General features: G+C 34.8%; 2 protein-coding genes across 3 annotated transcripts in view; both read left to right on the top strand.

Moving 5' to 3' along the window:
• Window positions 1-8,096, top strand: part of LOC136029146 (proto-oncogene c-Rel-like) — a 62,646-nt gene extending 54,550 nt beyond the window's left edge. For both annotated transcript variants that reach the window (XM_065707240.1, XM_065707241.1), the window contains exon 10: window positions 1,218-8,096. In XM_065707240.1, coding sequence (XP_065563312.1) covers window positions 1,218-1,870 — 653 coding nt within the window. In that variant the 3' untranslated portion in view covers window positions 1,871-8,096. The remainder of the gene's footprint in view (window positions 1-1,217) is intronic.
• A 199-nt stretch (window positions 8,097-8,295) lies between these two features.
• Window positions 8,296-12,019, top strand: LOC136029150 (phosphoglycerate mutase 2-like). The gene has a single exon (XM_065707244.1). It carries the CDS (start codon window positions 10,663-10,665, stop codon window positions 11,488-11,490), a length of 828 nt encoding a protein of 275 aa, XP_065563316.1. The 5' UTR covers window positions 8,296-10,662; the 3' UTR covers window positions 11,491-12,019.
• Window positions 12,020-13,949: the final 1,930 nt, after the last annotated feature.

Here is a 13,949-nt window from a genome sequence, read left to right as displayed (position 1 = left end):
TTTATTTCAAAACCATTCGTAATTAGCAAAAAAAATTTCAAGAATCGAATCAATTTTTTACGAAGAAGTACATTTTTCCACGGCACTGTATTAGATGTCATATTATACGCTATTACAGTCTCTTGGCTTGAACAACAAAGAAAATATGTTGACTTGAAAAACAAGATAAGTTGCTTGAATTACGATATTATGCATCAAAGGCATCTTTTTTTTCGTTCTTTCTCCTCTGCTAGCAGCACATTGGAAAATTATAGAGAGTTATTTTAAAGGAAATTGCTGTATTTAATGTGTAATTAACAAAAATAATTATAAAAATAAAATATTTTTTTAAGAAAAACTGTATTTTTCTATAACACTTTTATAGCAAATATTACTACTAAAAAATCGAGGTAGTTCTTTATAAATGAGGAATATCTAAGATTCATTGGATTATGTAAAGGATCGGTGTAGTTAATTATAAATGGGAACTATGAAAGTTTCATCGATATCATGGGTGTAGAGATGGCTAAAACCTAGTAAAAAATAAACCATGACGCGTATTGGATGGTCCTTAGGAGCAATTAAAAGTGGGAATTTTTCCGGAATAGAACAAGTGAAGCTCTGAATTCAGTGGGATACATAAGGAGCGTGTACAGGTGTGTTGGTGCTGGGTAGCTTGATGTTGTGGTGAGTTGTTAGTTAAAGTAAATATCAATTTGCACAGCATTGATTTTTTCGTGATAATTTCTCAAAATTTTAATTGTTATAAGAAATGCTGAAAACTGATAGTAACACAGAAAAAATCTTTAAGTCAAAAGCTGCTGTAGAATTTGGCCGTTTTTAGCTTCAAAAATAGTAAATCTATTTAAAGGAAGCGCTTCAGTAGTATCTTGGAATAGGCGAAATATAGATGGTCGTCTATTTAACACAATCAAGCTGCAGATTTGAACTACTAGGCTGTATTTATCCATGTTTTTGAATTGAGTAGATCTAGATATCAGTATGTATTTCCTATGTATGGGCTGTATATGTTAGAACATCAAGAGACCTTATGTCTAGTTTTACCAACCCTTGAATTCAGGAAGTATTTTATTCTTTTTTTTTGTGACGTTTCTCAAATCAGTTGTGTGTGCGCCTCTTTGAGTGCGAAGTTGTTTTTATGACCACGAGGCTATTTAAGTAATTAAAATTTGCTAACTTTAGTTTCTTCTTTACATCTTCCTCTTCTTCTCTTCTAGATTTTATGGGTGGTGGAGAAGTTGAGGTGAATGCTTTCCCAGCTTCTTCGTATCAGCCTACAATAAACTTGAACTATCCGTTAATCAGTCAACCTGGACCCAGTACCTCTCCTTACCAGTATCATCTTGGGTCACCTGGCGCACAGTACAATATGCAGCAGTATGCACCGTCTCCAGAAGCTAAATACAACCCCACTCCTTCTCCTCAGTATAACATAGCTGGAAGTCCTCCATATCCACCAATTGATGTCACATATCAACCCAGTGTTCAGTTTAACATCAATCCAGGCGGTCAGCCTCAATCTGAATCGCAAAATATAGATTTGGGCTCGTTACCCTCATTGTCTGATTCTAATTTGCAAGTTTTGGAACAATTTATAAATGTGGATAATCTGTCAACGTCATTTAGTCAGAATTTGTCGTTTACCACCGAAGATGAAAAAAAGAATAATTTTGATAATACCTCAAGCTCGAATAAAGAACAAACCAGTAATGATCTTGATAAGGGAGGAAGTAATGTATTTAGAATTTCAGCTAAAGACGTGCCTTCTGGTTTTAGTGGACTTCTATCTGATGACATTTCTGCAACTGAGAACTATTTGAGAAATGATGTGAACATGAAATCCTTTAATCAATTATCATCCAAAGAATGATTTGGATTATTCTTGTTAATGCGTCTCTTAGAGTCACCGGGTAGCTACTACTAAGTAGAAGAAAGGTCTGTTGTTTGACCGTTGTAAATCTTATTAATTCAAAAAATCTGTATTCTACGTATTTTCAGGTTGTATTTGCCGACGTCAGTGTGAAACTGGATCAAGTCCATTTTTGAAATTCTCAGTGCAGAGTAACCCCCTCTCCTTGATTCTGGAACTTGTTATTGCTAAGCTTGTTTCCGCTAGGGTATGAAATACGCTCTAATCGCTGAATTGGGCTAGACATTTAACAGTTTTAGCTTCAACGTTAGTCTCAGCTAAGTAAACAATGTCTAATTTTTTTCCAAACCTTTGATTTAACTGTAGTTTAAATTAGTCTGAGAGTTCCTTCGGAATTATAACAAACGATTGTACGCGAAGTTTATTTTTGGACTTGATCCACTTCAAAAATGAATTCTCTGTTTTCTAATTGATTGTGTTATTTCGTTTAAAGTCTAGGCGGAAGTTTAAAAGTCTTTTCCTCTGATAGCTTTAAGCATAATATGTATCGAAGTTTCTCGTATTTTTTATTTAAAACATTCATGCCATTGTGTTCCCTCTGCTAGCTTTTAATATGTAATTGTTGTGCTGTCTACCGTTGTAATGTTTCAACGAAATACCACAATGTTGATATCATCGATAGCTGAGATTAAGCGATTTTCCACCTACTGAATATAATATATATATATAGATATGTTTGATTAGCTTCGTATTTTCCCTTAGATTGAAAAAGTGGAAATTTCCTTTTTTTTAAGCAATGTTTTAGATCGGTTCTCAACCTATGGACCACCTAGGCTTTTCTAAAACCTGATATCCCTTTTGTGATATTTAAATTTCGTTATTCAAAATGTTACGTGTATTGATTCATTCACCTGAAGGAAAAGCCCATCAACTTGGTATCTTTTTGGGACGTCCCCAAGGCATATTATATGCTAATGAAGAATATCATCTGAATACAACACCTTTTATACAATGTATAATGTCATCGTAATGATTTCATATATCTTTTTGGCTCTTTAAATGCATTTGAATGGGATGTCATTCGCATTAATTTTTTTTTCTTTCAAATTGAGACTCTATATCAGCCGAAGGGTGCACCTCCTGCTCACAGCTCACCAATATTTTGTTGATCCACTTATTTTGGCAAGTTTTGATGTTATTAAAGATCCAATACAATTTTGGCTAGCTCCAGTCAACCCCATTATTCCGACCAAGTGGATAATACGTGCGTTGTTTTGTTTATTGTTGTTTTTTGAAGAGCTTCTATACTCTATGAGTGCTATAGATCTTATTCAGGTCTAAGTAGGCTCATAGTGCAACAGCGGTCGCAGTGTGACAAAATATTTTTTTTTCATAAAGCTAAGCTTTTTGAATTTTGATTAAAAAAAAGTGGAAAAAATTCGAATTCTTGGTCATTCCTAATATGTAACTTTCAAAATATCAAAGTTGCAAGTAAGGGCACCCATATATGCTTCCCACGGGCGGGAAAGTGAAAACAAATCTTCCTAAGGTGGTGTTAGTATTTTAGTTACCATTTGATTATTATTAGTATAATAATAATTTAAGCGAGTCTAAAAGGTGGAAGAAAAATACTCCACTAAACTTCTCTTTTACTTGAAATAAACGGTAATGTTTGTACTACAAAAGTAACCGTTTTAAAACCTGGGAAAATTCTTTCCTGCTTTCCTGAACCAACCTTTCTCTTAATTTCTTAAGAAAACCAGAACGTGTATTTTCTGACAAAACTTTATACGGTGGTAACACTACTGACCATTGAGCCACTCATCAGTGGTAACCATAATTCTTTAAAATGGATTTTTGGAAAGTAATACATGCGTCAAGTTATTGTTGTTTTAATGCTGTTGCCTAAAAATATTAATGCCGTTTCCGAATTGTTGCATTTAAAGTTACCTGTCAAAGTCTGTTAGCTTGAAAATTTCGCATAATTTTAGGAAAATTGAAGAAACAATCTAAAATTGGAGTATGATCTTGACAGATTAATCTACCAAATTCAACATGTCTACTACTACTGCTAATAACTCACTGCAGCGCCAAGCCGCCTGAGGCCAACACAGCTACGCACGCCCCTCCCCCAACCTAATCTATTTAAATCCTCCCTCTTTACACCCTCCCCGGAAGTTCCCATTTCCCTTAAATATGTATTTATGACATCCTCCCAACCTAGATAAGGACGACCTGCTTTCCGTGTAGCCCCAGACGGTTGGCCAAAAAGGACAATCTTCGGCAATCTGTCATCCTTCATCCGTAGAACGTGGCCTAGCCATCTCAACCTTTCTTTCATTATAGCCCTAGAAAGCGGATTGAACCACATTTTTTGTACAGCCTACTGTTTGGAATACGATCAGTCAGCCGGGTACCCAGAACAATCTCTAGGCAATTTCTCTGGAAAACATCTAGTAAATTTTCATCTGCTTTTCGGAGCGCCCATGCAACATATCTCAGAACTCTTAATTTGCGGTTTATTGAAAAGAAAATATTATCTTAAAAAATAGAATGATAGTTGCCAAGTGCAAAACTCTTAGTTCTAAATTTTCCTCATGCTAAGTTTTGACTCTATCGTGAAGAGCGGAAGTGGAGAGGACAGGATCCCCCCTTTTTATGAGATGACGTCTCGGTTTTTTGATTTCTGGTCCCTTCTTTTTTGAGAATTAACTTACTTTTTAAAATTGAGCCGAGGAGAGGTATAGAAAAATGTTGAAGCTGATTTTTCTATACGTACTTTGGAACTATCATTTTCTGGACTTGAGCAATGAATAAAAAGGTAATGTCGTTAACCAAAATTGGTTTTCTCAGAAGTTGAAATGTCGTATGATGAAATAGTATTTTCTCAAAAAATTGCCTGTTAGTGTCATGTATCTTAATAAGATAGGATGCAATGGATTCAGCCGAAGATAGTACAAAAATACGCTTACAGCCAGTGACGTCATTTGGGAATCGGAGAGGTCCCCTTCCTAAGTTGATATAAATTCCTTTTGGGTGTTATTTTAATTGAGAATGCTTTTTTTGAAATTTTCATTGAAAAAAACGGACAAATTGTCCTTCCTAGATTTTGAAAAATACATTTTGCCCCCTTCCTCCTGTTCGGACTCGTACTTAACCTAACCTTATTGACCAGAATATTCAGCGGGCTTACTTGCACATAGAAACAATATTTCAAAAATATTTGTCAGCGTGCGCTTCCTTTTATGTTTCAAGCGTAAACCAAGTGTTGCATCACATTATAAAAGTGTACAAACTATTGCTGCTTCAAGCTTTATAAATTCCATACCAAAGTTACATTCAAAAGCTTTAATTAAATCAGTGAAGTGAACGGTTTGTTTGATTGTAATGAAACCGTCCGATATTAAACGAATAGGAAAGCAAAAAGGGATAGGTAGATTTGAAATGTTAAGCTGTGTGAAAACAAATGGCAGCATACCTTGCAACTACTCTTAATGAGTCATAGCTGCTCAAAGAGGAGTGAAGTACGTGTGAAAATAAGGAAGGAAATAATAAATGAAAAGAAACAAGAGCTAAGAGCTCATATGGCACTTGTGACGAGGCGAAAAGAACTAAGAGCCAAGAGATCATATGGTATGAGCTCTAACAAAATTCTATGAATCAATAGATTGGTTTAAAAAGGAAAATAAAAGGCTTAATGCCGGTCAGGATTTAATATAAGAGCTCTGAGTCACGATGTCCTTCTAAATATCAAAATTAATTAAGATCCGATCACCCACTCGCAAGTTATAAATACCTATTTTTTTCTAATTTTTCCTCTCCCTTTAGCCCCCCCAGATGGTCGAATCTGGGAAAACGACATTATCAAGTCAAATTGTGCAGCTCCCTAACGCGCCTATCAATTTTCATCGTCCTAGCACGTCCAGAAGCACCAAACTCGCCAAATCACTGAACCCCCCCCCAATTCCCCCAAAGAGAGCGAATCCAGTACGATTCTGTCAATCACGTATCAAGGACATTTGTTTATTCTATCCACCAAGCTTCATCTCGATTCCTACACTCCAAGTGTTTTTCCAAGATTTCCCCCTCCAACTCCCCCCAATGTCAAACGATCTGGTCGGGATTTGAAATAAGAGCTCTGAGACATGAATTCTTTCTAAAAATCAAATTTCATTAAGATCCGATCATCTATTCGTAAGATAAAAATACCCCAATTTTCACGTTTTCCAAGAATTCCGGTTTCCCCCTCCAACTCCCCCCAACGTCAAATGATCTGGTCGGAATTTAAAATAAGAACTTTAAAGCACAAGATCCTTCTAAATATCAAATTTCATTAAGATCTGGTCACCCTTTCGTAAGTGACAAATACCTCAATTTTATAAATTACTCCCCCCTCCAATTCCACCAAAGAGAGCAGATCTGGTCCGGTTATGTCAGTCACGTATCTTAGACAGGTTTTTATTCTTCCCATCCAGTTTCAACCTGATCTCACCGCTTTAAGTATTTTCTAAGATTTCCAGTTCTAAGATTTTTACCACCAAGTTTCATCCCGATCCCTCCACTCTAAGTGTTTTCCAAGTTTTAGGTTCCCAACTCCCCCCCCCCAATGTCACCAGATCCGGTCGGGATTTAAAATCAGAGCTCTAAGACGCGATATCCTTCTAAACATCAAATTTCATTGAAATCCGATCACCCGTTCGTATGTTAAAAATACCTCATTTTTTCAAATTTTTCAGAATTAACCGCCCCCCCCCACTACCCCAAAGAGAGCGGATCCGTTCCGATTATGTCAATCATGTATCTGGGACTTGTGCTTATTTTTCCCATCAAGTTTCATCCTGATCCCTCCACTCTAAGTGTTTTCCAAGATTTTAGGTTTCCCCCCTCCAACTCCCCCCAATGTCATCAGATACGGTCGGGATTTAAAATAAGAGCTCTGAGACACAATATAATTCCAAACATCAAATTTCATTAAGATCCCATCACCCATTCATAAGTTAAAAATACTTCATTTTTCTATTTTTTCCGAATTAACCGGCCGAACACCTCCCCCCCCCCAGATGGTCAAATTGGGTAAATGACTATTTCTAATTTAAGCGATTTAATACCAAGTGCCATAAAAAATGAAATAGGTGAAAAACGAAGATTTTGTCAGCCAGTAGCAAAATATGAAAAACAAGCAAATATTTTGACAAGGACCTCCGCCAAGTAGTCCTCACTGCTCAAAAAAAAGAAAGAGCAAAAACAAAAAACAAAATCTAGCCTTCTTAAGTGAACTGTACAGTTCATTTACTTTTCTCGTACAGTTCACTTAAGAAGGCTAGATTCTGTTGTTTGTTTCTTTTTTTTCTTTTTCCTCTTTCTTTTTTTTTTTTTTTTTTTTTAGCACTGAGGACGACTTGGCGGAGGTCCTTGTCAAAATATTTGCTTGTTTTTCATATTTTGCTACTGGCTGATAAAATCGTCGTTTTTCACCTATTTGATTTTTCTCTTTTCATTTATTATTTCCTTTCTTGTTTTCACACGTCATGCATAGCCAGTATGGTCTCAGAACGCATTTTGGAGCGAAGTATGAGGCTTTACATTGAAATTGTATACTTTTTTTCTTCGTGATTAATTTTGATGAATATTTCAAGACAGAATGAGTTTAAAAAAATAGTAGCAAAATATAGTGAAGAAATGTCAAGAAGAGTTAAATAGAAACACCCTTTTTGTTTAGTTGCTACTTTAAGAAGATGTATAGGACAGTTTCTTCGCAAAAGGATATAGAACGCGTTATTGAGGACGGGTATGTTCAAAAACCGTAAAGGCAAGGTTTGCTCAGAGATACCTCTGCTATTCGCCTTACTTGTTTTCAATGTTTAGGTTGTCACAGACAAGAGAATAAAGATTAAAACTATAGAATATTCTACCCTCCCACGTGGGAACCCTCTTTGAATTTTTTGGGATATGGTTAACTGTATAATCGTTGATTTCTTGTTACTACAAATGCTTGAATTAGGTTTGTAATATGAAATTTGATATACGTATGTGCTATTGTGCGGAATTACACAATGTTTTATTATAATAACATACTATAGTGTTGTATCAAATAGTAACATAATTTATTGTAGTAACACGATTTTTTTTATCGGAATATTGTTAATGAAGTAAACTGTGTTATAGAATAAGTTGTTTTGTTGGATAATAACTTTACCCGGTGAATAAAGGGAAGTTTTGAATTTTGCCCTTCGTATCGAGAATTTTGTTTAGAATAAATGATTACGAAAGGAGATTCTGTTTTGTTACTATTTATTTCTGCTGTGCAGTGGCGTTTGTTCATGAACATGTTGAGGGAGTGGCATGATGTAATTCTTAAATTCTAGGAAGACAGGTAATTTTTTTTTTCTTCGATGTGAATCCTTATATAGAGCCTTTCTATGGCAATCCCTCCAATAAGTGTTCCGAAATCTATGAGGGGGGGGGGGGGGGTCCTACAGCAGCAACAACTATATATAAAAATGTAGTGTCCGTCTGTCCGTTACACTTTCTTTATCGTTGCACTGTCTGTCTGTCACTAAGTATGACGTCAATATATAAAAAAAAATACTAACTAAAAAAAACTTAAAAGAATTAAAAACTATCTTCTATAAAAAAACGAAAAAAAGGAAAAAATACTAAAAAACTAAAAAGAAAAAAAAGAAAAGAAAAACTAAAATAGAGAAAACAACTAAAAAAGAAAAAAAGAAAAGACAGACAAAAAAACAACACCAGAGCAACGTAAAACCAGGCTTGCTGCTTAAAGAGAAAGGGCCAGATTAGGAATGTCCAATTTACGTCATCAATACGATCCAAAAATGACATAGCGGTGCCGGGACCCAGAACACAAGGGACAATGAGAATCCATACATAGAACCCTATCGCGTGCCATGCTGGGTCTCGGTGGCAAAGCCGCCGGGACCCAGCACTGTCTGGGGTTAGAACACAAGGACAATGAGAATCCATATATAGAAAAGCCTGTCGCTGCCATGCTGTCTGCGGTTAGAACACAAGGGACAATGAGAATCCATATATAGAAACCTGCCACGTGCCATGCTTGGGCCCGGCGGCAAAGCCGCCGGGACCCAGCTAGTTTATAATAAAACAAGTAGTAAATTATGTTTTAGTTGTAGCTGCACCATGTTAAAAGACGAATCACAGTCCACAGTAACCAAAGGTTACAAAACGCGTTTTGAAAAAAAACTTCAAAATGAGAAAAATTTGCCCTCTGATAAAGATTCAAGAATGGTAACTATTTTTTTTTCATTCACCTTGAAAAAAAGCTAATAACTAAAAGAAAACTATGATGATTTTGAAAAAAACTTAATATCCCTTGAAATTGGCTTCTGATTGAAATATAAAACGCACCACTGGAAACAGAATGGTCAAAAACCTTATACAGGAGAATTAGCGTCCCCCCACGTGAAAAGCAGAGAAACTCATATTTCGGTATTTGTGGAACTGATTTCCGGGTTGCAGCGGTAGCTAGCATTCCGGGTTGCAGCGGTAGCTAGCAACTTAGTAAGAGACGGTCATGTTCAATACTAAGAAATGTAATAGCCCATAACTCCTGAAAATAACATCAGATCAAAACAAGAAGTACACTATAACAACCGCCTTGTCCGAAAGCCCTGTATAGTAAACTTATCGTCCTTTGGCTTGAATAACGAGATAAATCTGTTGGCTTGAAAACAAGCTAAGTTGCTTGAGCTATGGTATCCTGCATAAACGGCATTGTTTTTCTTCTTTGTTTCCTCAGATAGCGGGGCACTGGAACATCGCAGAGAGCTGTTTAAAGGCTCATTTTTAAGGAAACTGACGTGGTTAAAATCTCTGTTGCTGCGATAGCTTGTAACCTAGTACAGACGATCACGTCTAATACTAAGAAATACTAGCCCATAACTTCTAAAAATAGTGTCAAATCAAAAATTGTCACACGAATAACAAGGAAAATCTATTGTCTTAAAAAACAAGAAAATTTACTTTAACTACGATATTCTGAATACACAACATTTTTTTCCTCCACAGCTAGTGGAGCACTGGAACATCATTGAGAGCTGTTTAATGGCTCATTTGAAAGGAAATCAGTTTATTTAAAAGTGTTTCGTAATTAACAAAAACAATTTTTTAAATAGAAACGATTTCTGACGAAAGACCGCATTTTTCTATAACACTGTAGTTGCAAATGTGATAAACATCATCTTGCATACAAAGCTCAAAACAGAATTTTAACTTTATGAAAAACATATAAATATAGTTGCACAAGGTGTGGTAGTTTTTTCGGGATTTTAACAAAAATTTGACTCGTCAATTCAACTAGAATCAACACTATACTAGCAAATCTTGCATTCGAAGATCAAAATAAGATTTTTAACATTATAAAAAGCTTGTAAATATAGTTGTATAGAATATAGTAGTTTGTTTTAGTGTTTTAACACAAAATCTGATTTGTCAATTAAAACTTGAATAATTTCTGAAAAATTAAAATAAAATAATTCTATTTAATTTCTCAGTTCAAAGTTATAATTGTCTCCTGGAAACAATTTTTTTTTTAATTAACTCCTAAAATGAACATATCTTTCACGTTGAGATATTTCCATAGAAAAAAACGCAAAGTAAATTTTGTTTTATTTTATTTTTCAGTTCAGAATTGCTAAAGCTATTATATCAATTGCAAAACTATTTATGGTGTCTGAACAATAATTTTAATTTTCTAATTGAACTAGAAAAATACTAAAAGATTTTAAAATTAGTTTAATTTTCGTTTCGATTCAATGAACTTCTTGCGTCATTGTATTTTAGCTTTTAACAGGTTCTTATCCAAGTTCATAGTTATAAACATGGTGTACAAAATTGTTATGGTTAGGCATGGTGAAAGTGTTTGGAACAAAGAAAACAAATTTTGTGGCTGGTTTGATGCTCCGTTAAGTGAAAAAGGAATTCAGGAAGCCCATGCTGCTGGCCAGACTTTGAAAGAAAAAGGCTACCAATTTGATTCTGCTCATACATCAGTTTTAACTAGAGCCCAACATACCTTGAAAGTCATTCTTGAAGAAATTGAGCAGCCTAGCCTTCCCGTTGAGATGACTTGGCGACTAAATGAAAGGCACTATGGGGGCTTGACTGGTCTTAATAAAGCAGAAACTGCTAGAATCCATGGGGAGAAGCAGGTCCAAATATGGAGACGTAGTTTTGACAGTCCCCCGCCACCACTTGAAAAATCAAGTAAATTCTACAAAATTATAAATGATGATCCAAGGTACAAAGGTACACTTAGCAAAGAAGAATTTCCAAAGTTTGAGTCCTTGAAATTGACTATTGAAAGGACACTACCATATTGGGACAAAGTTATTGTTCCTCAAATAAAGAAAGGAAAGAATATCCTTATTGCTGCCCACGGAAATAGTCTAAGAGGTATTGTCAAACATTTGGATCAAATGTCTGATGAAGCTATTATGGGATTAAACTTGCCAACTGGAATTCCTTTCGTTTACGAACTTGATGACAATTTCAAACCGATTAAATCTATGAAATTTCTTGGTGATGAAGAAACCGTGTACAAAGCTATGGAAGCTGTTGTTAATCAAGGAAAACCCAAATAAACTCTAGTTTTTATCGTTTACTTTGTCTTTTTTTTTATCAAGTCTATTTTCTTGTCAGAAAAAGATAATGGTGTTTTTAGTGCAAATTTATTGTAGTGTTGAGTCATTATTGTCGTACCTTGCTAATCCTGTTGCAATGGCATTCGAGTACAGTTGCACGTAAAGGAACCAACAGCCTCCAAAAAAATAAATTTTCCAAAATAGCGCAAATTTTATTTGGACTCAAAAATACTACTCTTTAATAGAATGAATATTGCTTCCAAAACGGACTAAACTATAGCTCCAATTTTCTACAAAATTTACACAAAGAAACAATTAGCAAACAAAGTTCTAAAAAACAGTTCAAAGTAACGAACCACAAGTTAGGAGCGAGTCAGCTCAATAGTTACAGTAAGAAACGACCTCTAAGAATCCTGAAAGTCTGAAAGGAATTCAGCAAAACTCATCTCCGCCTAGCCTATGTTAACTGAAATATTCTATTGACAAGATATCTTGAAACAAACTTATTTTAAAAATTGCTTCTTTAAAATGGGGATTATATGCTCTATTAGACGGCTGAAACCTATTAAAGAATAAACCATGGCACATATTGTACTTAGCTGCCTGATTCTCTGAAGTTCGTCTGTTCCTATTCCAAATAAGAAAAAGCCATAAGTTTTTCCTGTTTGTGACGAATAAAAACCTAGAAAAACAGCTAAAAACTAAAAAAAGAAAAAAACTAAAAAAGAAAATAAACTAAAAAAAGAAAAACTAAAAAGAAATAAGAAAAAAACTTTAAAAAAATCTAAAAACGAAAAAACTAAAAATGAAAAACTAAAAAGGAGAAAAACCTAAAAATAAAGAAGAAAAAGAAAACTAAAAAAGAAGAAAAAACTAAAAAATTAAAAAAGGTAAAAAACTAAAAAAACAAAATCAAAAAACTAAAAAAATACAAAAAACTAAAAATAAAAAAAGAAAAAACTAATAAAAGAAAAAACTAAAAAAGAAAAAAACTAAAAAAAGAAAAAACTAAAAAGAAAAAATTAAAAATTAAAAAATATAAAAAACTATAAAAAGAACAAAAGAAAAAAAATAGAAAAAGCAAAAAAATTAAAATGAAAAAAAGAAAAAAAGAAAAACTAAAAAAATAAGAAAAAACCTAAAAATAAAAAATAAAAAACTAAAACAAGGAAAAGAAAACTGAAAAAAATCTACATGACGTCATATTCAATATATAGATAGATACATAGTATAATGTAATATATAGATAGATAGATAGATAGATAGTATAGATAGATATTTAGTATAATGTAATAGTGTTTTACATATAAACAGTTTCCAAATATATTTCGCACTTATATATTCTTTAACTAATTCTTTAATTCTTTAATTAGTATGGTGTATCACGGAGTGTTGAGTTGCAAAAACATGAACCGTTGGGTTAAATGTATGATTTTATCATGGAAATATCTGAAAACTACCTTAGGAATAATGGGAGGGGGAGGTGCTGGAGGGTACTAGAGGGGGGTAGTGATAGTATGGCACGGTGGCGTGAATCGAGATGCTTTATCACGGAGGGTTGAGTTGCGATAACATGAGTCAATGGATTTAATGCATAATTTTTGTTAAGAAAACCCAAAAACGTCTTAAGAATGATGAGGGGCAGAGGCACCATTTGGGGGGGGGCAGGGGTGGACAAATGCCCACCCCAGATTTCCAGGGGGCTCAAGCTTCCACCAAAAAGGGCCCTTTGCCGGCCATAATAATAACACTATTTGCTATTAACCATTGTAAACTTTGAAAGCAGGTTAGCTACATAATTAAATTCTCAAGTTCTGTCAAATGCCCATTTCCTAGATGATTATACTAATATTATAAATTCTGAATATTTGCAGCAATTCCTCTAAGTTGATTGACTAAAATAGGTCAGTTCCTGGCCTATCATTCCTTGATGGAATCGTTCCCTGTTATCTTCCAATTGCACTACATAAAAGCAATTATGCGAGTGACAAAATTGCTGTCCCAGCAGCTCCATGCCGTCGCCGTTGACTTGGTTATTTCTCGATCGCACACCCTGATTCAGGCCACAAGAAGCAAACTCACCGACCTGCGTTCAGATGCTTCATTTGTATCGCTTTTCAAGAAGGCTAAAGAGTTTGCAACAGAACTCGAAATTAAAGTACCTTCTGTGAATGGCCCCGCGACTAGACCCTCCTCTGTTGGTCAGAAAAGGCGACCTTGAACAACTCAAAAGATCACCAACCATCGGAAATAATTTGTGACAACTTTGACGCTAGGAAAGAATTTCATCGAATCCAGAAATTGGACTACTACTTTGGCGGATGAAATGAAGCAAGAATACTTCAAAACTTTTGACCGTCTACTAGCCGAATTTGACAGAAGGTTCACAGATAACTTGCCAGTGCTGGGTACGCTCGAAGCCTTGGATCCAAGCTCAACCAAGTTTATGGACACAGAGC

This window comes from Artemia franciscana, chromosome 7 (assembly GCF_032884065.1).
Source record: "Artemia franciscana chromosome 7, ASM3288406v1, whole genome shotgun sequence".
NCBI classification, from domain to species: domain Eukaryota; kingdom Metazoa; phylum Arthropoda; class Branchiopoda; order Anostraca; family Artemiidae; genus Artemia; species Artemia franciscana.
The sequence above is the reverse complement of the archived record's forward strand: the minus strand, read 5'-3'. Positions and strand labels throughout refer to the sequence as shown.